Source organism: Amaranthus tricolor, chromosome 17 (assembly GCF_026212465.1).
Source record: "Amaranthus tricolor cultivar Red isolate AtriRed21 chromosome 17, ASM2621246v1, whole genome shotgun sequence".
Classification (NCBI taxonomy): Eukaryota; Viridiplantae; Streptophyta; class Magnoliopsida; order Caryophyllales; family Amaranthaceae; genus Amaranthus; species Amaranthus tricolor.
Genome location: NC_080063.1, coordinates 12,526,258 through 12,553,836, shown reverse-complemented (window position 1 = coordinate 12,553,836; position 27,579 = coordinate 12,526,258). Strand labels below are relative to the sequence as shown.

Sequence of the window (27,579 nt, the reverse complement as noted above, 5' to 3'; positions counted from 1 at the left end):
GTATTTATCATTTATATTATTTTAACATTTTTATATTTCTTAATTCTTATGATTCCCACATATTTTTCTTTACTTTTATTTAAATATTTTTTAATAATTACAATCTTTATATTTTTCTCTAACTTTATTTTAATATTTTTTTAATACTTATGATTTCAATTTTTCTTTATTAATATATTATTTAATAATATAATAATAATATATTCACCATTTAAAATATATTATATTTCTTGTTTTAAATATACCATTTTTTAAGAAATGTCTTGCGATTTACCTTTCATGTGGAATTTGCAAACAACATTGCTTTTTCATAAACGGCTGGGTGTCTCTGGGCTAAGTGTACCGCATCCCAAACTTCTCTAAAATTAGGAACCTCCGTAACCCTAACAAAAGCCAGCAGAAGTAGAGATAGACTTTATTGGAAGAAATGGAGGATAAGAAGAGCCATCGAAAGGAACACCGTCACCACCACAGATCTTCCAAACATCGCCACCATGAATATGACGATGATGATGACGATTACCGCCGATCAAGGAGAGAGAAATCCTCTGAAGATGATCGCGATTCCAAACGAGATCGTGAGAGAGAAGGAAGTCGTGATAGGGATAGAAAGAAGAGGAAAGATAGGGAAGAAGAAAGTGAGGATATGATTAATGATGATAAAAGGATTAGGGTTCATGATGATAAGGATGATGACAGGAGGTATAGGAGTAAGGATAAAGATGCTGAAAATGGTGTTGCTAGGGTTAAGGATGAATCAGTTGATAAGGTGAAGAAAGAAAGTGTTGAGTCTAGTAATGGTAGTAGGAAGAGAGAGAGGAGAAGGTTTGAGGATGGCGGTGCTACTGTTGAGAATTCGACTACAAAGAGTGGTTCCATTCTAAATGTAAGTAAATTTTTCTCTTTGTTTTTCATTAATTGATTGATTACGCTGATGACTTGCGTTATGTAATCAATTTACAGTTTCACACTTTCGTATGAATAAAGTGTGGTTTATGTTGAAGATAATCTGTTTTCCATTGGCAATGGTGCTTGTAATGTTTTATCATTATCGTGTTGCGAATGCAGTTGATATATGGAACTTCTGTGCTCCAAAGATACGACACTCTATTGATGTATAAACTATTTATAGACATCTACTTCTGTCTGGTTATGAATTGATGCAGGAGTTGTAATAATATTTTACTCATTGATTTGTTTTGTTTCATTTAGGTGGTATGCAAATTTAGATTAAGGTTTTTGTTATTGTTGTTGTTTTGATATAAAATGATGTGTGTGGATTTTTTATATTCATTTACAACTATACAATTATATGTGATTAAATTTTTAGCACTTTAATTTGCTATTATGAAATCCAAATGTTGGAGTGTGTTTAATGGTATGAATATATGTATGTGTAAGCCTGTCTTTCTTTTGAGTGTTCTGGGCAGCACACACTGTCATCTGAAGGGCTATATATGGTGCTTGCGCTGCTGTTTCCCCTATTCTGCCACTAGTATGTTAGTTTTGCTTTTGAGCCTTTGGTATGTATTTTAATATGTATTATAATGGCTTGCTGAGTGGTTTAATAACAGATTGGCTGTTATGATGTGGGTGTTGTTTGATCTTGCTATCAATTGCTAGTTTTCTGATGAATATCTTTGCTACTTGTGATCTCTGGAGGTGCTGTAATCTTATTCCCTGTACATATTAGTGTGAGAAGGTGCTTGTAGCTGTTTTTTGGGGGTGGTTCCGTGGTTGTGGGATAGTTTGATGTATTTACATAATTATGAGGTACCATGGTGTATTTGTTGCTGACTTTCTATTTGTTTTCTCCACCAGGATGGGCATGTGGAATCTCTCAACATGTCATCGACACTTGCTTCTGAAACCAAACATGGAAATAACCATACTTCCACCAAGGTATCTTCGATTTCTACCACCAATGAAAATAAGGGAGTTAATATTACCAGATCTCATGCGGTTACTGGAAAATCTAGTACAGATGGGACACATTCAATTGCTGGCAAGAGTGGAAATCTATCTCTTGATGCTTTAGCAAAAGCAAAGAAAGCTTTACAGATGCAGAAGGAACTGGCTGAAAAGTTGAAGAAGATTCCTTTGGTAAGTCCTTTTTGTCTTTAAGACTCATGCTAAGCGGAATTGTATACTGTTATTTTCTTACCCCTTTAGTAGTTCAATATGCTCACGATATAAGTTTTAAGTGCTTTCCTTGTCATAATTCTGAAAGAGCCTCCATTTGTATAGTAGGGTTCAGCTACATGTATCGAATTGATGTGTGTGTGTGTGTATCTAGTTGAACAAAGGAACTGGTTTAAACAGTACTGTCTCACAACTGGGCTCAAAAGAAGGAAATAAAGCACCCAATGCTGCTGGGGTTCTACCGACACCATATACAACTGCTGGAGTTATGGCAAGTACATCTACCTTCCCTGCAGCAGCCACTGCTTCTGGTAATCCAATTGGTGCAATAGATCCTGCAAAATATGAGGCCGTAAAGCGTGCACAAGAACTTGCCGCCAAAATGGGGTTCCGCCAGGATGCAGAATTTGCTCCCTTAATTAACCTTTTCCCCGGTCAGATGCTACCAGATGTTGCAGCACTTCAAAAGCCTGCTAAGGCTCCAGTGCTTCGCTTGGATGCTCTTGGTAGGGAAATTGATGAGCATGGAAATGTTATCAATGTGTCTAAACCAAGCAATCTAAGCACCCTAAAGGTTTGTTTAGTTAATTATCATTCTTTAGTATCGTGTGTGGTTCTATTTGCTAGTGGATATAACTTGTGTTAATTTGCAGGTGAATATAAACAAACAAAAAAAAGACGCATTCCAGATTCAAAAGCCAGAATTGGAAGTTGATCCTGAGAAGAATCCTCATTTTGATCCAAGGATGGGTATTGACAAAAACAAACTTCTTAGGCCAAAGAGAATGACTTTCCAGTTCGTTGAGGAAGGAAAATGGTCAAGAGACGCAGAAAGTATCAAATTGAAGGTATCTACTTTTTGAAGCAATAATGTCTTTGCTGCCCATTGGTTTTCAGTTTTGTGTAAGCCTTTATATGTATATAATTATCATGTCTAGAGTCAATTTGGAGAAGCCCAAGCCAAGGAGCTCAAGGCTAAGCAGGCACAACTGGCTAAGGCAAAGGCCGAACCAAACATAAATCCAAATTTGATCGAGGTGTCAGAAAGAGTTATCACTAAAGAGAAGCCAAAGGAGCCCATTCCTGAAGTTGAATGGTGGTAAGTTGTACAATAATTTTCAGAACTGGCTGTATGTTTTTTTCAGAACCCGAGATTGAATGCTGTGTTAATTATGAACTTTGCTGGTTCTATGTAATCTTTGTTAGCCTTGTATATCTTTAAAAACATTAAAAAAAATCACCTTAATGCGTGGTATGAAATTGTTATTTGCTTAACATGTACCATCTGTTTGCCCTCCTTTGCGCTCTTGGGGTCACTAGATTATGTGACTGTGGTATTAGTTTTATTACATAGGGGATCACTTCCCACCTTTATCGCCTAAATTATATTTTTTCTTTTAGTTGTATTTAATGAGTAGCTACTAGCTCAATCAGCTTTCATAAAACTCAGGGTATAGTAGTTTCTCACAATGGCATAAACAATTTTTATTGTTCGTATTGTTTCTCTTTATTGTGTTTGTGTGCGCTAATAGATTGTAGAATTCTCCAATCACTTTTCCTGCATATGAATCTTATCATCTCACTTCATGCTTTAAATGGGTAGGCCATGTATTTTTGGGGTGTGGGTGGGTTGGTGAAGCGATATGTCACATGTTCTAGTTTTTGAGCAACTGAAAGTCCAGTTGCTCTTGTTGAAATTGGGATTTGTAGTTTTATCATGGTGCCAGAATATCGTTTACAGGTCAGGCGTTCCTTTTTTCTCGTTGCCTCTTTTCATGGAGGCTAGTACCTTCTTTCCCCCCTGATTTTTGCTGTGGTTTATGGTGCTGCTTATTTTTTTAACCTTTCCACTGTTGCAAGCTGTTGGTCTTCTTTGAAATTGGGATATGGTTATTTTCTTGTTGTCTACATGTCAAGTTTCATTGTTTGAATTAATTTTCCTTCTTTTTGCGTTGGTTTTTTTTTTTTTGGGGGGGGGGGGGGGGGGAGGATTTTGTTGTCAAAGCTTTGGGATATGTTTTGAATTGTTATGATCTTCACTTATCAAAACTTATACATCTTATTCCTTTGTTCCTTTTCAATAGCTACCCTTTTTCTCATAAAAGCTCATACGTAAAAGAGGGAAGTTTAACCGTTAGAAATAACCGAGGATAATAGTAAACTATGATTAAAGATAATGTTTGCACTGTCAATGTGCAAAGAATAGAAAGATGCAGAGAATATTGTATTGTTTAAGATTGTTTGCTTGGAGATTACTTTGAAGTTTGGCAAGATTAAGGCCCATTCTTGCAACATACAGTTTTGGTCAGAAATTTTCTTTATACTGATTCCAATTTTCTATATCGCCTTTGTGTTAGTCGGCTATTGAACCTAGACATGATTGATGCCATCATTTTGGTGGTTAGCTTGCTACTGGATATGGTAATAATTGCTTCCCTTTGTTTTTGTCTAGTGAGGGGAAATTAACGTGCTGCTTTATTAAGTGGAACTGAATGCTGAGCTATTTTCATTTGCAGTGTGCCAGTGTCCCTTCTCCACTCTAATTAAATCTTTTCTCTGGAAAACCCTTTGATTGATAGGTCATGGAATTTCCTCATGTGTTTCTTCGTTGATAAGGGATATAGAGATGTCATTTTGTTCTTTGAATTTGTTCCATTTTTGTATTATGTGTTTCAGCTAGGGTGTAAGGGTGGGAGTTCCACTCCATGAGTTTATTTCTGTTCCCTTTTGATTTGCCTGTTCACTACTTCTCAGTCCTAGTGATTTGGCTCCACGTGACCCTGGCTATAATTTAATGAGATAAGGTAATATGATGGGAACAAGAGAAGAGGAGAGACAAAAAGAGCAACTAGGGCATTTTACCACATAAGGTAGTGGGGCAAACTCACCATAATTGATGAGTGGTGCAAAAACAATGGGATAGAAGGAATAAGATGTACTGTGAATGCAAGTGAATCTTTTTACGGTCGAGTGATTTCTGGGTACCAATCAGACCTAGATGGATGAATTACTTTCCCTAGCCTTTGCCAAATGAGGATAAATTTGAAGTGCTGATTATCACCGTAGGACTTGATGTTGAATTCAATTTTCTTGTTAACCTGTTTTTGTGCAAGTTATTAGAGCTGTAATTAATTATACTCATGTATGTATCAGGGATGTACCTCTTCTGCGTTCCGGTGACTATGCTGATATTGCTAGTGGTGGCACATTTGAAGAGAAAGTGAAAATGGAGAAGATCACAATCTATGTTGAACATCCTCGTCCAATTGAGCCTCCTGCGGAGCCTGCCCCACCAAAACCACAGCCATTGAAACTTACAAAAAAGGAACAGAAGAAACTTCGTACACAGAGACGCTTGGCTAAGGAGAAGGATAGGCAGGAGATGATTAAGCAAGGTTTGATTGAACCCCCCAAACCTAAAGTAAAAATGAGTAACCTCATGAGAGTTTTGGGCTCTGAAGCAACCCAAGACCCAACAAAATTGGAAATGGAGATTCGAGCTGCAGCAGCTGAGCGTGAGCAGGCCCATGTGGACAGGAACATTGCTCGAAAGCTAACACCTGCTGAGCGACGTGAAAAGAAAGAGAGGAAGTTGTTTGAAGATCTAAATACCTTGGAGACTATTGTTTCAGTTTACAAGATCAATGACCTTTCACACAAACAAAATCGGTTTAAAGTTGACATCAACGCACAGGAGAATCGTTTGACTGGTTGTGCAGTAATATCTGAGGGCTTTAGTGTTGTGGTCGTTGAGGGTGGAGTCAAATCCATCAAGAGATATGGGAAGCTTATGCTTCGACGGATTAATTGGGCCGCTAAAATGGAAAAGGAGGATGAGGAAGAAGATGAAGATGAAGAAGAGAAACCAGCAAACAAATGTGTATTGGTGTGGCAAGGGAGTGTAGCAAAACCTTCTTTTCACCGGTTTTCAGTCCATGATTGTCGAACTGAGGCTGCTGCTCGCAAAGTGTTTATTGATAAAGGTGTTGGCCATTACTGGGATTTGGCAGCAAACTTTGTGGATGATGAGATATGAAGGCCTTCTTAGTCTTACTTTTACTATTCATTTGAGGGTGGTAATTTCATTATGTGCTGTGTTTTTGTACCTGCTATCGAACTAGTAGAATACAGTGCTTTCTGCAGATATAAAATGTGATCTTGTGGTCTTTGTAAGCCCTTTTTTTTGGAAACATGTTTATTGATGGAGATATTAGGTGCATATCATCAAGTGATCTCCCTACCTATTAAAACTATGGCTCTCTCTGGTCTTCATCCAGATGAGTGTTATTACAATGGAAAGATTTCAACGTTTTTTTGGTGCCAATTACTGAGCTGTATATTGTGGTTATCTGTAACTTGTACACAAGCAGGTACTTAATGCTTTGCATTACCCTGCAGAAAGTTTTTAACTTGGAGGACTTATTTTGATGATTATGAGATAGGCTAAAAGAAGCAAAGAGTTAGATGAGTGTCGAACTAAGAACTTTGTCTCCTTATAACACGAAATGCATAAATTTATGTCAGATTCGATATGCATTAAACAATGACATTGAGACGAAAAATAATGAAATAACATGGATTTATTCTGAGAGCAAATAAAAATGTGGCGTTTTCAACTAAAATCGGCTTCTATGAATGTTCTCCATATTGTGCTTTGAAAACTGAGATTGCGTTTTCTATGGTTTGAATTATTTTTTTTTTTGTTTCGGTTAACTCAACGAATTTCATCTTTTTTATTTTTTATTTTTATTTTTTTTATTGCTTTTCATTCAATAATGATTAATGAGTGATTGATGTGTGAAAGAAATGGCATAGGATCATAGGAGGGAAGAGAAGAAGAGGAAAAGGTGAAAAATTGCATACTTCACCAGACTCAAATTATCTACTCTAAGACTTAAAAGGTCCTTGGTTTTTAGATATTAATTTCAAGGTTTAAAATACATATTCCAAGTTTTAACATGACAAGTTCAAAAGATAATTTTTTAAAAAATATATAAATTTTTCGTAGTTTTTTTTATTGCTGTGGGTTGAGTTGCTTGAGGTTGTATGTATGCGGCCGTTGGCATCACACATGAGGTTTTCTGATAAGGTAAACTGCAACTAGACTTAAGATGAATCGAGAAGATAGTTACCTCCGCTTCTCCTTAATTTGTTTTTTTTCTTTTAAAAATTATAATATTATCTTTCTTTTTATTCGCCGTTGCTAACAAACAAACTCGTGGTAAAATTTTTTTTGACCCTAACATGTTAGTTACCTCCGCCGTTGCTAACAAGATCCTTTAACTTAAACTCAAACACAAAAATACTTATTTTAGAAATTACGTTTGAAACAAACTTATTTTTTTTATTCTTTTATCGAAAAACTTGTTTATTTCAAATATTGACACATGATTCGCAGGGCAAATTGTGAAAATTTGAAAAAAAAAAAAAAGATTATTTAACAACTTAATTCCAAAAATAAGCTTCGTGAAAACTTATTTCCCAAAATAAGCGTCCGTACATCCAAGCCTAGCATCGGGTTAAGTCACTGTTAGTAACAGTGAAAGAGAAAAAAATAAAAATAAAAATAAAACCCATAAGTCGCTGTTGCCTGTTAGTAACAGCGACTAATGGGTTTTTTATTTTTCCAGTTTCCTTTTTCTCATTTTAGTTTTCGGATTCGTTTTCCTTTTGCTAGCCTTACGAGTTCTCCTTCTTCATTCCACCATTAAAATCAACTTCAATTCTTCAATTAAACTCATCAAATTTCAAGTTAGTGACTAATTAGTTCTGTCATCTCCCTACATTGTCCTAAGGTACGTCTTTTTTGTGTTTTTCCATTTTCAAAAAATTAGGGTTTACAAACTTTTAATCAATTTTCACATAAATGTAGGTTCATAAACTTTCAATTTAATGCTTCTTGTTGATCTACAGCTTATTGAGGTACGTTTTTATTATAAATTTTTTTATTTGTTGTTGATTTTAAAATGTATGTCATCTATAGTGATCTTCATAAATGAGGTTGTATGCCATCCTCACAGGGTGCCACATCATCACATTATCAATCACCTCTCCTACCCGAGCGTCATGCAACGGCCTCTTACTATCGTAGGAGGCGTCGTAAACCGTCACAGTTAGACAGGGTACAGGAGGAGGATTAGCATTAGAATACTGTTTGTATATATTCAACATTTGTACATACTCAATATTTGTAACATTTGGTCTTTTGTGTGTAAATTGTAACATATATGTACATGTATATATTTTTATCGTATTATCACACGTTTATTATGAATGAAATGATGTTAAGTACTCAGACTTTTCGGCGATGAATCATTCTGCCAAGAATGCAGTATGAATTTAATAAAAAACAAACAGACAATCATGTTCAAATAAAAATGTTGCTATCAAACATTCAACAGAATTTCAATCATGTTTAACAAATCCATATCAAATTACATACTTTATTGGTTAAGTTAAACTACCGTCGCTAACTAAGAAGGATTCTTAAACTTTCTCATAATTCAGTCTCTTCTTTCCTATGTGTCATATGATCCATTTGTCTCTTTAGATTAAATACCTCATCTTTAAGCTCTTGTTTTTCCTTTTCAAGCCGTATTATTAAGTCTCTCTGCCATTTTGTACCCTTCAGAGCAATCCATCTAAAGTATGTGCATCATAATCCGTCAACCAAGTAGAAAGGACAAGCAATAAATTCACGCTCAGGATCGAAGCCGCTCCAATCTGTATTAATCTCAAGTTCATAACTACAATCACAAAGCTTTTTAATACAATGCTCCTTTGACATCTACATAATACATATAATATAGTAACGTAAGTGAACAATCAAAAATAATATTAACATTTATAAATTGAGAGTAAAACTAACATAATACCTTATGTTACCTTTAAAAATTGATTGAAAAGAAGAATGATGTAGATTGGATATAATGAAGTATGGAAAATAATGGAGTTATTTATAGAACATCATTACAACGGCTATTTTCAAGTTCCTAACGGCTATTTTTCTAATTAACAACGACTACTTTAGTTCATAAAAAAAAAAAAATAAAAGGCTAAAGTCGCTGTTAGACTTATGAGTTTTATTTATTTTTATTTTTTTCTTTTTTGTTGTTATTAAAAGCGACTTAACCCGAGGCTAGGCTTGGATGTACGGACGCTTATTTTGGAAAATAAGTTTTCACGAAATTTATTTTTGGAATTAAGTTGTTAAATATTCTTATTTTTTTTCAAATTTTGGCAAATTGTAAGACCAGGTGGATAAACCCGGCTTTAGGGTCTGGCCGGGTCGGACTAGTCGTATTTTCGATTTGTCATTTTCTCCTCAAACGCTGAATTTTGTTTTGTTCAACATTTCCCCAAATTTTCTCCTGTCTATGTATATGCGCTCTATCTCCCCACCTCTAAAATCCACCATTTTGTCCTTCATTCACCATTTCAAGTTAGGAAAACTCAAATTAAACCTAATAAATTGCCTATTTCTCCGTCAATTTTACAATTCCCATTCTTTGGTAATCTCCATTAACGATTTCTGCAATAAATAAGGTTATTTGGGGACAAAATTAAAGGAAAATGTCGTGGCTAAAGAATGCGGTGAGCAAGGCTGTGGAGGTTGGAAACAAGAACAACATCACTCGCACCGTCAAAAATTATGCTGATTCTGTTGTTCAGCAAGCTGGACATGCGGTTGCTGAGGGTGCTAAACTCCTTCAAGATCGTATTGTCAGTAACTCTTTCTTTCTCTTTTCTTTTTTTTTTTTTTAATTTCAATTTTAGTTTGGTTTTTAAATATGTTTTTATTGATTTTGTTTAATTTTAAATAGCCAATCTCGCTGTTTTATTATCATTAGTTGAGGTTAATTTTACAAATTTCTGCTGTTGGAGGTTAATGTTATTTCAAAAACATGATTACATTGTCAATCCGTGTAAGTGGCTCAGGGTAGCGTTGGTTCTTGATATACACTATATTATGACAATCTGAATCAGTACCATTAATATATATCACTATAACCATCACAAATTCCCCCTCAGTCTGGAATTGGGTTAGTTTTTATTGCTGCCAAACAATTTCTTTTTTGGCTTTATAGTTTGTTGTTGATGCTGATTGATATTGAGGGTGAGAAACCGAACCACTTTAAACAAAGGTCAATGTGGACCGAATGAAGCTTTTTGAGGATGTTGAAAACTAGATAGAGTGTCCCCTGACAAAATTGGGGAAGTTTAAGCAGGTAAAAGTTTTTCATTCAATGGCTATTCATCTGCTGTCTCGTGCAAAGCTGCACACTCTCTTTTATAATGCTAACAGAAATAAATTCCTACTAGAGTTAGGGAAAGGAAACAACACAAGTCCTTGTATTACAAATGTGTTAGAGTAAGCTAACGAATGCGGAAGTGTGGGCCTAAAGGTGGCACGAAAGGTTAATGACCATGGCTTGAAGGTGCACTAATGAACCATGGTCACATGCAAGTATTAAGGTGATTTAAGCAATAAAAGTAAAGCAAACATTAACACCAAGACTTAAGGTGGTTCACCATTAATGAGGCTACATCCACCAGCCTAGGCTAGTGTATCATTTTGTGTTTAAAGGATAGAGGAGCTTGAAAGCTCATTATAATGTTGAAGGAATTACATCAATGGAGTTTGTATGTGTGAGCTATACATTGAGTAGATAATTAAAAAGAGTGGTAAGGATAGATGGAAGGCTCAAGCTTTTTAGCTTGGCTCTATTTACTACATACAACATGTACACATATATATAAGCAAAGGGGGACAAAAGGGCTGCATTGTACAAGCCGAAGACAGCAGGCAGAAACGTCCAAATACCTCGCTCGACTCACGCTCGAGCGAGCTGCTCGGTCGAGCCAACAACAGGTCCAGCTAGTTTGCTTGTCTGTTCCGCTTTTACGTGATTCAACAGCCCCTATTGTGTTCTCTATACTACCATAGCTTGATCTAGATTGTTTGTGTACTACATTGCCTTATTTATCAATTGCAAACCCATGTGAAACATTGTAATATTCTATTGCTTTGGTTTATGCACACAATTGGTTTTTGTATTGATTCATGACTTGGAGTGTGCTTTACCACTCATACATGCTTAAGATTTAATAGTAACTTTATTACTTTTAACCTTTAAGCCATAATTTTTCTACACTTTAATTGTCATTTAACACTTGACTCAAGTCACACTTCTTTCAAAATGGGCTGCTCGCGTTTCTCTTATCAGAATTTAACACGCGGCCTAACAAACATGACTTTGACATATTCTTAAACATCACGTGATAACTAAGGAAGCTTTGGGTTGGGCAACATCACGTGATAATTAAGGAAACCTTGGACTGGGTTTAACAACCCCTTTGCCTATAGTTTATGTTCAAAAATGATTGTAAGCGTGTTGATGCTTTTTTTGTCAAAGGCAATGAGATATTCCTGAAACTGACCTAAAACATGGTTTTGTACACCTTTACAATGCGTTTCAGCTCGATAGATTTGAAAAAATTTATGTTTTGGCAGATATGATACCTTGTTTATACACTATGACTTGAATTCCTTTTTCTATTTCCTTGATCTTGTTGAGGCTTTTGTTCTTCCCTTTTGCTATCATTTTAAAATTTATGGATACTTGCCGAATGTGTTTTCAAGAATTTGGCATGGAAGTGCGTAATTGGAAAACAATGAGAAGGTAATCTTTTGTTAAGCTTATAGTGTATGACCTTTTTGAATTACGAAATCTGGTGTTCATAACATTGAAGGGGTTTTGTCAGCAAGGTAACAAACTTTGGTGTACTATTTGGATAATCAGCATCAGCTGTTGTATTGCGTAACGAACTAGGAAAGGGAAGTAACTGGAAGTCATTCAGGCAACACCCTTTGATGCATGTTATGGTGGCTCACAAAAGTTATGCACCCATTACTTTTGCTCTATGTTACTTGGACTTGGGATACTTGTGTTGAACTTGGACGCGTGTCCAATCGTCAAACTTGACTATTTTGAAATGGTTTTATGCTTTTGGTCCAAATCAAAGTTTGGAGGTGTCATAAAGTTGTTTTAGTGCTGATAATGCGACACGGTACCTGAGGGGAAACGAAGAGCCTATGTAACACAACTTTAGGTTGCTTGGTGAATTGAGGCCATATCACCTTAGCTCTACAAGGTTCTTTAGAACGTGTGTTTCTTTGGGAATCGGGGAACGTATTGAAGTCAATTCCAATTCAACTAGTCACCACAAGGAGAGTTCAAGAATGCGGAGCAATCAAATTCTTTGATTTGCTTTCGAGATTACAAGCTTGCTTGGGTTTTAAAATTTGTCTTCTATAATTTTGGAATAAGTGTATGTCCTAGCCTACAACTAACACATTTTGCTTACTATTATAATTGGAGCTGCATCTCATAACGATGAATAAAGAATTAGATATGTTGTCCCATCCTACTGTGGAAGTCTAAGCCTTAAAGCTTTGTGTGCCTGATTTGTTGAGGTTATATTTTATAGTAAAAGTGAATTGGATGACATTAAACGACAGTAGGTTTGCATTTTGGGTTTGTGCAATATCAAAGCATCCATCATGTGGTTTGAATAACTTTCTTTCCTTTAATTGGTTGAGGGGTTTCAAATGATTAGAATTATGAACTAAACATCAAGTGGTCAATGGTTTGAAAAATAGGGGTCATTTATGGACTTAGGAAAAATTGTGTGAATTTAAATACATCACCTTTTTCGTTAAATTATCCCAAACTTCCTTATATTCTCTTGTGTAAGTCCCAATTGGCCGAGGGAATCAGCCAATGAGGCTGCTTTAGGGTTCCATTGTTATTGTTCCTTACAATTGATTATGCTATTTTGCTTGAATTGTATTTAGGGTAATAGTTTAGGGTGGTATTGATGAAAATGGTGTTTTGGGGGTTCATATACGCTATTTCTAGGGTAAGGTGTTGAAATTGATAAATTGGAATTAATTTAAGCCTTAAGTTGACCACCTTTGGTTATTTGGTTGGTAGATTTTACTAAAGGTTACTACTAGGGTGTAGCCTAACAATATGCGCTACAGAAGATTTCTACTAGGGTGTAGGTTTCAAGAAATGATTGCTACTAGGGTGAATAAGATATACTTCATAATATTAAATAGACTCTACCATGATTTGTTACTAAGTGGTCGATGGTCGTTTTATTAGCCTTATTGGGTGTGTTGAGTGCCATCTTTTACATGGCGTAACTTGGTAGAAAAATAGCCTTTTTGAAAGCCAAAACTCAAAGATTTAAATTTTAAATACCAAGTGATTGCACATATTTCAATGGGGACAAGGATGAAAAGTTCTTCAGTTTTGAACATGGACTATATTAGATGACTTATTAATCACGTGCACTTCTATTTATGTGAAGTTTTAGATGATGTTTGCTATCAAAGATCAATTAGAAACAACCTTTTTGATTTCACCAACAAGGGTAAGATTGCATATATAGACCCCAAACCAATGTCTACATGGAACCGCTTAATGGCATTGAGGCAATATAATGCGATTTAAGTGGTAGTGCATATCAGTAATTCCTACAGAAAATGTCTCTTTTAAGCATAGTGAAAATATACAGTTTCGGTCACGGTCGAATAAACGATCACGAATCGAATTTTGAGGTCAATGTGGCCTCACGGTATAATTAAAAATTTTTACCATATGACCCCGATACGACAATCTTGTTTTTACACTATGTTTTTACGTAGATGTGCTATGTGATTTTCAACTATGATTCTTTAATTTCTATGAACTATAGCCTTAAATTTTAGCCAGCAACATTACTTACCGATGAGTATGCCACAATTTTTTATTTCGACGAGTAAAATGAACCTTTTTAGAAATGTGGGTTTTGACATGTCCGCAAGTTTAGTTTAAAAAAATCTTACCTAAGGCAAGCACCTTGGGCAGGTGATGGGTTAGCCGCCTTGATACGCTTAGTGAGGCGATTCCTGAAGGCGAGCACCTTTTAGCGCTTAAAGGCAAACATCCTAGAGCGTCTTAAAGCGTTTTTTGATCTTTGCCTTCAAAAGTTGATTGGTTGATACCAACTCCCATTATATATGTTTTCTCTTTATTTCTCTTCTCTTCCTTTTATTTCTCTTCTTTGTTGGATTTTTTTGCTAGAGCCTAGGCTCTAGGGACCCTTAGCATCTTATAGCGTCTCGTCCCTTTAAAACGAAGTTTGCAAGTGACTGGAAGAAAAATGTAGCTTTCGTACCCTTTTTTCTTTCAAATTTTTGTTGATATTTTCTTTTCAAGTCTAGTTTCAGTTTCAGCGCTGGTAGGTTGAGGAACGATCACATTTGTGTTAATGCACCACATCGTCGCTATAATATGGCCTCTCATACGTTGAAAGATGTAGTAACTAGTAAGTTGATGGTTTGGATAATAATATCATGTAGTTAATGATTGAACGGTCCTTCTATTAGTTGATAAACAAGCAGTGTACTGTCCTTATATGTCTTAATATATTAGAAACGAAATTTGGTGGGCGGAGTGGTGGTGGTGGTGGAGAATTGTCACCTGTTAAAAAATATAAACTTTGAATTCATTCTCTTTCATCATTGTACACTGATGGGTCATTGTAGTTTAGCAATAGCTTTTTTAGTGGATCTTTTGCTGTTGATTTTTGAAGCTGACCGCTTTAATTTATTGATTCTTATGCATTGAAAGCTTCCTGAATTCCTTATAAACACAATTGCAGGTAGCTCGAAACCATAAAAGCTTTACACATGCTGTCAAGAGATTGGAGGAGGCTTCTATTAGCTGTAGGGGTCCAGAAAGAGTTCAACTGCTAAGAAGATGGTTGACTCTGCTTAAAGAAATTGCGAAGCTATCTGGAGATTTGACTGAAGATAATGTTATGTCTCTTGAGCAACATCTTGATGCTGACGAGACCAACGATAACACAAGGAAACCATCTTTAGTAAGTGAAGCTGTCCTATTACTAATATTTAATTGCTTAACAAGCGCAAAACATTTTTGGACCATGCTAGCTTTCTGTTGATCAGTTGTGAGGGGTATACTTGAAATAGGCGATTTTGGTCAGTTGCAGCCTTACAGTTACAGGGTATGCTTGAAGAGATTTTAGGCAGTCCTTCGTGACTACAATAAATTGAGTTACATACTTACATTGGCATTGCTTGAGACAAGAATACAAATGGAAAGTTTATCAACAATTGCTTTTTTGTTGAAATTATTGTTAATATGAATTTTGTTTTCAAAAGCGTTTTTTGATAAAAAGATTAAATAACTCCTGTATGTTTTCTGAAATATTTTCTTGTTTGCTACTTTTTAAAGTTCAAAAGCCTAATTACTAGGGGTGAAAGTTCGGTGTTTGGTTTGGATTATACACAAATCCAAATCAAACCGAATTAAATTCGGTGTTGAATTTTTCTGTCCAAATCCAAATCATATTTTTTATATTCCAAATTGAACCAAACCGAATTTTAAAATTTCAGTCCAAATCGCACCGAATTAACCGAATAGAACCGAATTAGCCCACTTTGGCCGAATGTAAAAGCTCCAAAAGTAGGTCATTCCATTGACAGAATCGATTCCTATAGAAATTTCCAACAATAGGTCCATTCATTACAACTTAAAGTGTTCATTAAAAATAGACTAAAACAACTTAAAATGTTCATCAAACATTCAAACAAATTTAAAAGTTCATTACAAAATATGAATTCTATAAACAGTTCACTCCAACATCAAACACAAACTTGAATCTTCAATACTCAATGAAACCTTCAACCACCATCCTCCTCTTCATCAATCTTCAATTTCAATGGTATTGAGATATGTTGAGCCATCATCACCGAGATCTTCCAACACCATTTTACTCAAATCTTGCAAAAGAAAAAAAAAAAACACAAAAAAAGAATTAATAAACTCATTTTTGTCTATATTACAAAATAATGTAATTTGTAAATAAGTTACCTTCTTCGAGTTGTTCAAGATCTTCCAAAGCTTCTTCAACATTAGGAATAGGGGATGAACAAAGCCAATCTTGAGCACAAATTAAACTCTCCACAACTTTAGGAGTAAGAGAACTCCTAAAAGGATCAAGAGCCCTTCCCGTACTAAATACACTTTCAGAAGCCATAGTGGAGATCGGGACCAACACATCACGTGCTAATAAACAACAAAAATACAAATTACAACAAAAAATACACAAAGCTAACGAACATACTGAAAAATAAACAAACGAAACAAAAAACAATAAATCTAAATCAGAACTACTGACGAACTATCCAAAGAAGACGAAATAAATCTAAATCAAAATATAACAAATATATCATAAATAAGAAATTACAACAAATAAATCTAAATCTAAAATAAAAGAGATAAAAACAAACGAAAAATAACAAAAAAAATCAAAAATAGAGACGAATCTATCAAATAGATACATCTAAAATACAGACGATTGAAGACGAAAACAAAATAACAAATACATCTAAAATAACAAATTACAACAAATAAATCTAGATCTAAAATAAAAGAGAGAAAAATAAACGAAAAATAAGAGATAAATCTAAACTAGTAAACGAAAAATAACAAATAAATCTAAATCTAAAACCTAGTGAACGAATGCAAATAAAGGATATTACCTTTGGCTTTCCATTGAGATGAGTAGATGACTGCTGGGATGAAGATATCAGGAATGGAGAAGAAGCGATTGAAGGTATCAAATTCAAGAATGGAAGAGGGAGTTAGGGAGCGCCGTCAGTCCCCTGTAAGCCTAGGGTTTCAAATGAACTCTGACTTTTTATGTCTTATTTATATTTTGGATACCTGTTGCTAGGGTTTTATTCCTTTTGGGCTTGGGCCAACTAACTCACTCCCTTAATATTTCGGTCTAGTTCGGTTTTTTTGGTTTTCTGGGACCTTGAACCGAAATCGAATCAAACCAATTTTTTTAAAAAATTTTTTGTCCAAACCAAACCATATTTAAAATATCACCAAACTAAATTGCTTATTCGGTCTGGTTCGGTTCGGTGTTCGGTTTTTCACCAGATTAGTTACACCCCTACTAATTACTAGAAAATGGTCACCATATGTTTATATGGTGATCACGAAAGCCGTATTCATTACAAACTGTTTCACTATTTCTGTTTAGCATTACTTACTAGAATTGGCTTATGTTTAACTATTGCTTACCAATGTTCATCACAAATTTGTTGTCTAATCAAACATTTAACTAGACCATTTTTAAACTTAGAAGTGCGGATTTAGGAATCATAAGATAACAATCTATGAACGGTATTTGATTTCTTTTATTAAAGGTATTTAATTCTAAACATGCTATACATGAAAGTTTTTTTTTTTTCCTGGGATTTATTGAAATGGTGAGAATTGCAATACATTATAAAATGTTATTGTTACAGTAAGGATTCTTAGTCTTTGAACATTTGAAAGCTAATAAGTGAAGTAAGCACATAAGTAACCACATAAACATGATTCCAAACCACCATGCATTCTTTTGTATCACAAATATTTGCTTCAATTACAGACCTATTAATCACAACTAGAAACTTGCGACCATTGTTTAGTATTGCTGTCACTATTACCAACCTATCTCATCTGCCTGTGTCCCATTAGAGATTTAGAGAAATGTTAAGACTTTGTTCAATCTTTGCATCACGAGATGATTATGGCTGGCCCACTTGCTTTCACAAAGATTTAGTAGGTTTCCAATATCAACCTTGTACCGTACTTATTTCAAGCTCTAATATTCTACAATAAAGGTGTACTTGTTTTGTTTCTAATTTATCATGCAACACTTTTCTGTTGATTTGATTACGTAGTTAACACAAGATTTTGAAGTTCTCATCCGTTGAATGGCCATTGCAATTGTTGACAATTGGGATCATCTTGCCATATTTTTATATCGAATTTGATTTTATTTTATAGAAGAAATTTTGTACATTCTTTAAAAAAACACATCTAGGTTGGACTCCATTTTGATGGTTTCGTTTGTTGGTCGTAATAGTCTTTATAAATTTTTCCTCCTCTAGTGCTCTTCCTTCTTTTTCGGTGGAAAGATTAATTTGAAAAGCTAAGGTTCCTACCAAAATCAAAGCTTTCATTTGGTTGGTAGCCGAAAGGAAATTGAATACCATGGAGAATCTTCCAAAAAGAAGGCCAAATGAGACGTTGAATCCAAATAGGTGTATTATGTGTTTGGAGGAGGGAGGATATTGATTAACTTTTCTTTAACTGCAATTGTGCGCAAGACTTATGGGATAGACATTTTTGATTTTGGAGGTGAATTATGGATCACTCTGTAAAGCAGTAGTTGACTTTCTTAATAACTTCTATTGGGGTTTATGGTATAAGGGAGACCTTATAAGTGAAAATTTTGCGATCTTATGGTCGATTTGGCTAGCAAGAAACAAAATTACTTTTTGTAATTGATTTCTATCGTAGGAAATCATTTGGAACAAGGCAAAATTCCTAGCCACTTTATGGGTTGAGGCTAATGGCCTTTTTGAGTATTTTTCTTTTAGTGATTTATGCAGAAGTGATTGGAATGTCTTTTAGCAGCTAGTGTTTGTTTTTTTTTTTTGAGATCTCTTATCTCTGTTGTTGTACCTTTTTTTGCTCCATTAATATAAATTTTCTTATCAAAAAAATAATTTTTGTTATTAAAAAGAAAAAAAAATTTCTTCAGGTTCATTATTTTATTTGGAGGTTTGATGCTTCTAGTTCCATTGTTTATCTGCATTTTGTCTTTTTGTTTTGTCGATTTACTATTCTAGTAAGGACTCAAGGGTTGAAACATAATACACACTTCTAGTATTTTTCTTTTTTGCTTCAAATGTAATATTTTGATCTCTTGTAATGCATTTATATCGTCAACAAAGTACATTATTGGTTTAGTGGATTTATTATGAGGAACGATTAGGAGATACAGTGATCCTCTTCATTGTAACCTTCTTAACGAGCACATTGTTTAAGGATGTTATTATGCATGAGAAAATCTTTTTGGTAAATATATTTATCTATGTGTTCGTTAAGAAGGTTACAATGATATCTCACTTTTGCATTTTTTAGGTTAATATATTTATTGTTTAAGGAGTATTATTATGTGTGAGAAAATCTTTTTGGTAAATATATTTATCTGTGTTCGTCAAGAGTATGGGAGTTCATATTGGCAATTCATGCTAACTATTAAGCTTGTAAAATTAAAATTAACTTTTGATATCTCACTTATGTATCTTTTTATTGATTCGTTGTATTTGTGTCTTTATTGGTAATTATATATGTCAATCCTTGCTGTTTATGTCGAAATTGTGTTATTAATTTCTTTGGCATCTTTTCTGGAATCATAAGCATTTTTTGACAGTCTTACTCTTTGTGAACGGGTAGGTTTTATTTTATGATTCTGAAGACCAGAGTGAACCTATGAACTTCCGGGATGTTTTCCTTCTCAGTCAAGCTCTTGAGGGCATAACCCTATCAATGGTATGTTAATAGCAAATTTTGCAGTGTCAATTAGATGCCTCATGGTCTTGGCCATGTTCTCTACACCTTAATTTTGCTCCACTGAACTTGTTTTACTCAAATGAACTGAATTTTGTTATTGAAGGTGAAGAGAACACAATCTTTTAATACCTTGGGTGAGCCTGTGGATTTCCTTTGTTAATGAAAGAAGCTAATGGCAAATTAACTTTTTCTGTGTTTCAGATACTTGAGGCACCTAGTGAAGAAGAGGTTTCTTTGCTTCTTGAGATGTTTGGGTGAGGTTTTGAATTAGTTAATCTGACCAACTTTTAAGCTTTAAGTTTACCTTGTCACTGTTCTTACTGGATTTATAGTATTCTAAGGCCTAGGAGTAAGTGATTGTAGTAGTCATGCATTCATGTTCAAGCTATATTTAGTTATTTAAAATTTGTTAAGAGCTATGTTTTATGTACAATCCCAAGTGAAACACTAAAGTGAAGAAGTCATGGAATGAAAAAGAGATTGTTGCGTTTAATTTTAGATGCTTCATGATGAAATTTGAGCTTATCTTTTTGCAAAACCCTATTATGTCTTTTCTGATTTGAAATCATGGGGTAACAATCATTGTAAGTTGTTATTTCTAACGTAATATCCATTATATTTTATTTAATATGTATTAGGTTTTAAAAAGTCTGGTAGAAGTTATAATTTAAATATATATATATATATATATATACACACATATATATATATATATATATATATATATATATATATATATTTATTAGAGAACATAAATTACTATGAATATTTGGTTATTTTCAAGTTAATGATTCATATTGCGTTTTCTATGAAACTAGCGAGGTGTCGCATTCGTGACCGTTACCGCAATCGCGATGACATCTACGATCAAGCAAAGAGCCACCTCTTGAACCCTTAGCAGTGAGCTCTACATATTTAAGATGCTTTGCTGTAAAGTTGTAGTTTGAGCTGTGGGATATACATACCCTTGGGGCACATTGGAAACTGAGTCGTTTTTATGTCTATGCACTCTTTCCATTAAGGAAATATGTAAGGCTGGTTTTGGAATGGATTGTGCTTCCGTCTGGTTTGGGATTGAGTTGTTCCAGTTTATCTAAGTCCTTGACACCCTTACGAATTCTGATCTGTATGGAATTTACCCCATCCATTAATGTGTCATACTCTTCCTTAGAATAGAAGAAAAGAGAAATCCTAAGACCTTGACCTCTGAATTCAAGTGAAAAGTCTAACATAATATGGTAAATTGTTGGGGCTTTTGTTTGTTATTTGGCTTTAAGCTTCTAGAAAAAGAGACCCTGAATCAAAATGCTCGTGATTTGGTTTTAAGCCCAAATATTATGTAACTATAAGAATTTGCATTTACTTGCCGCATCTAATCATCACAAAATCATGGAATGAACTGAAAAATTCTAAGGTACGATTTTTGATTTCAATGTCTACGAACTACAATTTGGTAAACATGAGCTCTTGTATAATGGTGGTTATGAAATATTCCTAGTGGAGCTTTTTTTATATGCTTGTGGGTTACTAAAGTTGTATTTACTAATTACCCCTCCGACACTCGTTCCCATCTATGGAGCCTGTCCTCTTTATGCGTCAGACTATATAGAGCAAGCTCTGTGGCTTTCCTCTCTAGGCCTCGGTACTAGAACCAATACTGAATTCTATATGAAAGCGTCTAGATATATTTTTGTTTGACACAATCCCTTAGAGACAAGTGCAGTTAAATGAATTTTTTTTTATTGTAGTCGGTTTATTTTTTCTGTCTTCCAATGTATGGTCTTTTCTGCCATAGTGTCATTCGGTTTATAGGTTCGACTTGTTAGTTTATATAATGCATTATGCTATATTTGTTCTTGTGAAATGTTCTTATTTGTAATTGGAGATTATCTAAATAAAAATTACTTACATGCAGGCTTTGTCTCACTGGTGGAAAAGAAGTGCATCATGCTATAGTTAGTAGTATTCAGGATCTAGCACAAGTTTTCTCGAGCTATGAAGATGAAGTACTGGTAAGGACGATGGTGAAATGCTATGCTTTCTTTTGTGATTTATATTTTACCGATTCTTTTACCCTTCTAATCCTCCTTGGCTATAGGTTTATGGTGATTTTCTTTACTTTGCAGTGGATTATTGAGATTTGTTGGTTTCTGTGCTAATTTTTTACAACCAATATTATCCATGATGACCCTTTTTGTCACTAGCAACTGCCTCTATAATTCTTGGTATTCTACTCCTTGTATCAACTTCTGGTGAAAATTTTAAATTTTTGTTCTCTGATTTGCAGGTGAAGCGAGAGGAATTGCTACAGTTTGCCCAAGGTGCCATTTCAGGGCTAAAAATAAATGCCGAGCTATTGAGGTTCTTGACAAACTCAACTTTCATTGTGTTTCAACTTTTGATGCATTCATTATTGCAATCCATTATGATTGAATTAGTTATCTGCAATGTATTGCAAAAGATTGTCGTTAGTTATAGTCAATATGGCGGATTAGGAATCCATCACGAGATGCTACTTGAAAATTACCATTGTTCTATGTTAAATCTTCTAGGAGAATCAAGGGGTTCTTTCATGGTAAAGAAGGATACAATCTGTTGGAATGAGGAGGAGGCCAAGGCAGTGATCAAGGAAAAGACGAAAATGTTTTCTTGCATTAGGAAAATACAGGAATAAAGAAAACTTAGTTAATTTTTTGGAAATTAAAACCAAGACAAAATACCGCAAGTGAAAATTAAAGCTTTTCAAGAGGTGTTTGTCAAATTAACTTCTAAAGAGGAGAAAAAATATCTATAGGATGGCAAAGAGGATGCAAGCAAAAACTAATGGCATAGGTGTAGTAAAATTTATTTAGGATAAGGATAAGAACATTGTTCAATACGAGAACATCAAACATCGATGGAGGGAGTGTTTTAAGGAGCTATATGATGGAGAACAATGAAATGTTGTAGGAGACACAATAATCACTCCTTTAGAAGAAAATAGAGAATTATGTGAAAAAAACAAATATTAAAGGTGGTAGCATTTTGAAGAAAATGAAGTTAAAGAAAACCGTTGGGCTTGATGGTATACCTATTAAGGTATGTAGATTCCTAAGAGCGATAGTAGTAACTTGGCTAACTAATGTATTCAACAGGATTTGAAGAAAAAACAAAATGCTCAATGACGGGAGAAGTACTCTAATGCCCCATTTACAAGAACAAGGGAGGTGTTTTGGATTGCTCCAACTACCAAGGAAGGAATAAAATTCTATGAAGTTATGGCAAAGAGTGATAAAGATACGTATAAGGAGATGTATCATTATATCAAAAAATCAATTTAGATTTATGTTAGGGAGATTTCCAATTGAATTAAATCATATTTTAAGACAAATGATAGAGTACTTTAAGGCTAGAAAAAGATTTGCACATGGTTTTTATAGAGTTGGAAAAAGTATGCTACAAGGTACATAGAGATGTACTTAAGAAACACATTAGTATAGTGCATAGTATGTATCCAGAAGTAAAGAATAATATTAGGACATGTGGAGGGGCAACATAGGATTTTCCGATCACAATTGAACTTTATCAAGGCTCAACTCTAAACTCTTTTCTTTTTGCAGTGGTCCTATATGAGATAACTCGACCAATACAAGAAGACGTGTATTGGTGCATGTTGTTTACTAACGACATTGTTTTGGGTGCATAAAATGTAGTTTTAGCACATATGAGATAATGAGAGGCACTATAAAGCCAAAAGAGAAAGGATCACTCCAAGTGAATTCTTCAAATACATTGGGTGCATATTTCAGAGTGACATCTAACAAGATGTCACTTTATAGAATTAAGTCTGGATAGCAACAATGGAAAATGACTACTAGGATTTCCCGCAAAGCTAAAAGATAAGTTTTATCGAACGACCATTAGACAAAACCTTATGTTGGCTGTTTGCTTGGAAATATTTTTTCTATGTTTTTCCCCTTTCGGTGTCACTCAAGGAAGAAAAATATGTCCCCGTGTAGTATAATGCTTGTGGCACATATGCATTTAGAACCTATTGGGAGTTTGGTAGGAAATTTTGTTGATGAATTTGGTTTTTGGAATCACGTATCCAATTTTTGGTTTGTGTTAAAGGGAGAAAAGTGAACAAATATAAATCTATGAGCCTTTGCTAGATGTGCCTATGTTAAAAAGCCCAAGGAAAATCCTTAACAAACAAATTATTTTAGCCCCAATTTTTTATCCTTCTTTTACTCGGTTGTCCTCACTTTTTGTCCATGTTGCATCGTCACAATTAGACGTGTCAAAAAGGTAGAAAAAGGCAGGTTGGTTTGGTGGATTTATTGAAAATTTTGGGTTTTATTTTCGAGTTGGGTTGACTTTGGAGTGGGTCTTTTTCGATTTGACTGGGTTCGAGTCGTCTCAACAGTTCAAAGTCTTAAACTTGTTTTCTAATCATTAAAATTTATGAAAGATTTTTTAAATAATTTTTTTATTTTTTATAATTTTCTTTTCTTATAAAGATAAAGCAATATATATCTTTTAAGGCTTCAACATGGAAATACTAATTTACCAAAATTATAGTGAGTCTTGACTAAAAATAACGACTTAGAACCGGAAAAATATTAGGCTGTAAAAATTTTTGAGTTGTGACCCACTAATTTGGCTTTGAGTCGATTTTGTGTTAAAAAAATATTTGACAGGTGTTTACATGTAGTCGCAACCTTTTAACAATAATCAACGGTTCCCACATGCGTCATTGATGTTTTCCTGCGTTGCTTGTAGCACTTCCTACTTTTCTTTCTCCTCCACTTTTTTCAAAACTCTCTTCAAGGTGCCATCATCTTTGGCTTTCCCAGAGTGAAAAATGATCATACATTCTCGACTCAAAAAAAATATAAAATGAAGGTTGAAAGATTGGCATCAATTTCTTAAGAATTTTATGTCAATTGAGCTTCGCTCCAAAGTCTAGACTCTAGAGTCTAGACCCTTTTTTGGTGGGTTTTGTGCAAAGAGGTTCTTGGTACCTTGGTGGTTAAACTTTACCATTGAACATTTAAGCCTTCTGCACTGGTATAATTTCTAGATGATGGATGATGGTGAGTAACAGAAGAAGAAGAAAATGATGTTTGTTTGCAAAGATGGGCTGAGAGAGAGAGAAAGAGAGAGAGGGGGAGGGAGGGAGGGAGGGAGGGAGGGAGGGAGGGAGAGAGAGAGAGAGAGAGAGAGAGAGAGAGAGAGCTAGCTCTTGCTAACATAAAGGGGAGAGGTGGTGGTGACGATATTAGCTGATAAAACCTAGATGATGGTGCCTTGTTCCCTTTGCTGTTTAGGTGAGGAGAAAGTTTTAGGGTTCTTGTTGTCACTTTCTTGTTAATTTTCAGTTTTTTATTATTTTTTATTTTTTATTTTTTATTTTGTTTAAAAAAAAAATTTGCTTTATTTTTAAAAATAGTCTCCATTTCCTGGTCAGTGGTTGCGTGTTTACTTTATTTTTAAAATAGTCTCCATTTCCCTATTGGAGAATAGATTTATGAGGTCACATTATAATGGAATTTGGAAGGATCCAAATTTTTCGTTGCGTTCGTAGTCAAAGCTAGTACATGTCGTTCCAGTTAAGATTTAACTGCAGTTAGCTTCTTTGAAATTTGTTGTACTTATAGGGCCGCATGCATTAGTGCTCTTCGTACTTGTCAGTGGACTGGAGGAGGCTCATGTGAGGGTCTGGACTCTGGAGTAGGATAATATATTAAGAATATGTGTAGCATCTAGTGAAGCATTAGCACCTAGTTTATGAGGTTAGAACTTAGAAGTATAGGGGTTGGAGATATGATTCTTCTTTGCTCGACACTCATGAGCGTTTTAGTTTATTAGTTTCGTTGATAAAAGATTTTAAGAGAGGTGTTTGATTTATGTTATCAAGTAGTAGAATTTGGAGTCATGATGCTTATGTTTTGGATTCTTAAATATTTTTTGGGTGCAAGTGGTATAGTGAACATTTACGTGTCCCTTTTACGATTTGGTGATGATATGATTCTGTGCTTGTTTAGTACCACTCAGACTTGGTTATCTTGTTATGTGACAGTCGCAATGATGCAGGGGATATTTTGCTCTCTGAAAAGAAAATTATTATATCTTGTTATTTTCATTATTACTATTTACTGAATGTTGGAAAAGCTTATATTTGAAATGTTACTTGTTAGCTTCATTATAACTATTTATGGTTCCTACATGATTATGATACAGAAAATCTTTTTTAGCGTCTGCTTGTTATCTTCATTGTGAAGAATATGTTAAGAAAAACTTGTTTTTGAGAAAATCTTTTATAGACTGTGCTTGGTTTTCCTGTTTACGATATGTGATTGCAGAGTAGATAATCAGGCCTCAAATCTCAGAAAAAGAATTGATGAAATGAAAATCTCACCTGAGCTTCGAGGTGAGCAGCAGCCTGCAACAGACTCTACTAGTGCTACAATAGAGGTACTACATTATCAAGTGTCTTATGATGACAAGCTGTCAATGTGATGGTCCTTAATGTCTAATGTTGTGTTTCTTCGTCAGTCATGCTCTTTGTCTCTCCTGCCACGTGATCTAAGTTATTCAGTTGGAATGGTACCATGTCATTTACAGATCTTGCAACAATTTCTTCGGATATTAAATTATATTTTCATAAATATTGTACATCTGTGAGTAAGGTAACATACACAGTTTTATTTCGTGATTGTGAAGATCATCGCTTCATGTACTTTTTATATGGTTTGATTTTTGGCTTTGTGGATATGCTTCATGAACAATTTAGTTTTTTCTTTTAAGCTTGCATGTCATTTTTTTGGGTGGGAGAGAAAGTGTTGCAAGGCAAGGGGAAGTATTACTCTCATCACTTTGTTCATTGTCATGATTTTATCCATAGGGCAATGTGATGTTTGCTTAATCTATTTTTTTTGCATTATTTAATTGCTCCAGTCACTCTTACTCTAATGGAGTGTTTTATGAAGTGATAATTTTGCAACATTCTCTTAATTCGCTCCAAGCTTGCAAGGAAACAAATTGGTAACATCCTTTATCAAACTTATCTATGGGTGCTACTTTTTCATTGTTTTTCATTCCAATTTAGAGTAAAGGAGATTTTTTTTGTAATTAGTTGTTTAATCAACTTAATTCTTAATCTCATACAATAAAACGAGTGAAATTCAATTTGAAGTGGTTCATAACTTCTTAAACCTAGTGTGGTGGTAAGTACGAAAGTGTTGCTAGGTGTTGCCTCGCCCTAAACGTGCAGTCAAATGAGCTTGGGTGTTAAGGTTATAGTGTAGATGTATATGATCAAGAAAGAATTTATCTTGAACACTAAATTACAATTATCTTCCTTGAAAACTATGCCTCACAGGGTAATATGAACAATTTCATACAAAACAATTCATGTTTAAGACTAGGTGAGCAGTGTTTGGAACGACGTGATACGTGATCTAGAAATGAACTAGAGAAGAAAGGATAGAGAGAGATGAGAGTGAGGAATCCGGTAGGACTGTGCTATGATTGGAAATGTAAAACAGAAAAGAAGAGAGAGAAGTATGTATTAGAAGAAAGAAAAGAAGAACGTATTACAACTACTGTTTTCGAGCACAGTTGCTCCTACCTCAAGGCATTCTTACAGAATTCTTAGCATACTTAGCTACTGAATATTACCCTATATATAGAGTTAGATTGGCTGCTATGCCAGCTCATAGAAGATCTAGCAAATTCATTTCTCTTATTCTAATATATGCTATAACAGAAATAGTAATGGAATATTTGTTGTTATAATAGATTGTCATAACAAAATTGTATTTTGTTGTTCCAGCACCCTCTATTCTGCCACGTCACCCAATGCTCCTTTGTTAGTTTTAGACCTCCTTTGGTATGTGAGCCACGGTTTTGCTTTAGTGAGAGGCATAGAAAACTGCTTTTATCTAGTGCTTTAATG

At 34.5% G+C, this 27,579-nt stretch overlaps 2 protein-coding genes across 4 annotated transcripts in view; both read left to right on the top strand.

Annotated features, from left to right (window-relative positions):
* The first annotated feature begins 274 nt into the window (after window positions 1–274).
* On the top strand, window positions 275–6,576 carry LOC130804157 (protein RDM16). Of its 2 annotated transcripts, none has more exons than XM_057668498.1 (6): window positions 275–886; window positions 1,822–2,103; window positions 2,297–2,716; window positions 2,796–2,990; window positions 3,081–3,241; window positions 5,296–6,576. In XM_057668498.1, the coding sequence occupies exons 1-6, from the start codon at window positions 428–430 to the stop codon at window positions 6,176–6,178; spliced, it is 2,400 nt and encodes a 799-aa protein (XP_057524481.1). In that variant the 5' UTR covers window positions 275–427; the 3' UTR covers window positions 6,179–6,576. The 2 variants fall into 2 exon arrangements, with proteins under 2 accessions (XP_057524481.1, XP_057524482.1); XM_057668499.1 differs by lacking the exon at window positions 275–886 and having other exon boundaries at window positions 1,822–1,902; window positions 1,985–2,103.
* Window positions 6,577–9,445: 2,869 nt separating this feature from the next.
* Window positions 9,446–27,579, top strand: part of LOC130804418 (uncharacterized) — a 36,204-nt gene continuing 18,070 nt past the window's right edge. For both annotated transcript variants that reach the window (XM_057668841.1, XM_057668842.1), the window contains exons 1-7: window positions 9,446–9,864; window positions 14,857–15,078; window positions 19,524–19,619; window positions 19,842–19,894; window positions 21,556–21,652; window positions 21,928–22,001; window positions 25,985–26,096. In XM_057668841.1, coding sequence (XP_057524824.1) covers window positions 9,715–9,864; window positions 14,857–15,078; window positions 19,524–19,619; window positions 19,842–19,894; window positions 21,556–21,652; window positions 21,928–22,001; window positions 25,985–26,096 — 804 coding nt within the window. In that variant the 5' untranslated portion in view covers window positions 9,446–9,714. The remainder of the gene's footprint in view (window positions 9,865–14,856; window positions 15,079–19,523; window positions 19,620–19,841; window positions 19,895–21,555; window positions 21,653–21,927; window positions 22,002–25,984; window positions 26,097–27,579) is intronic.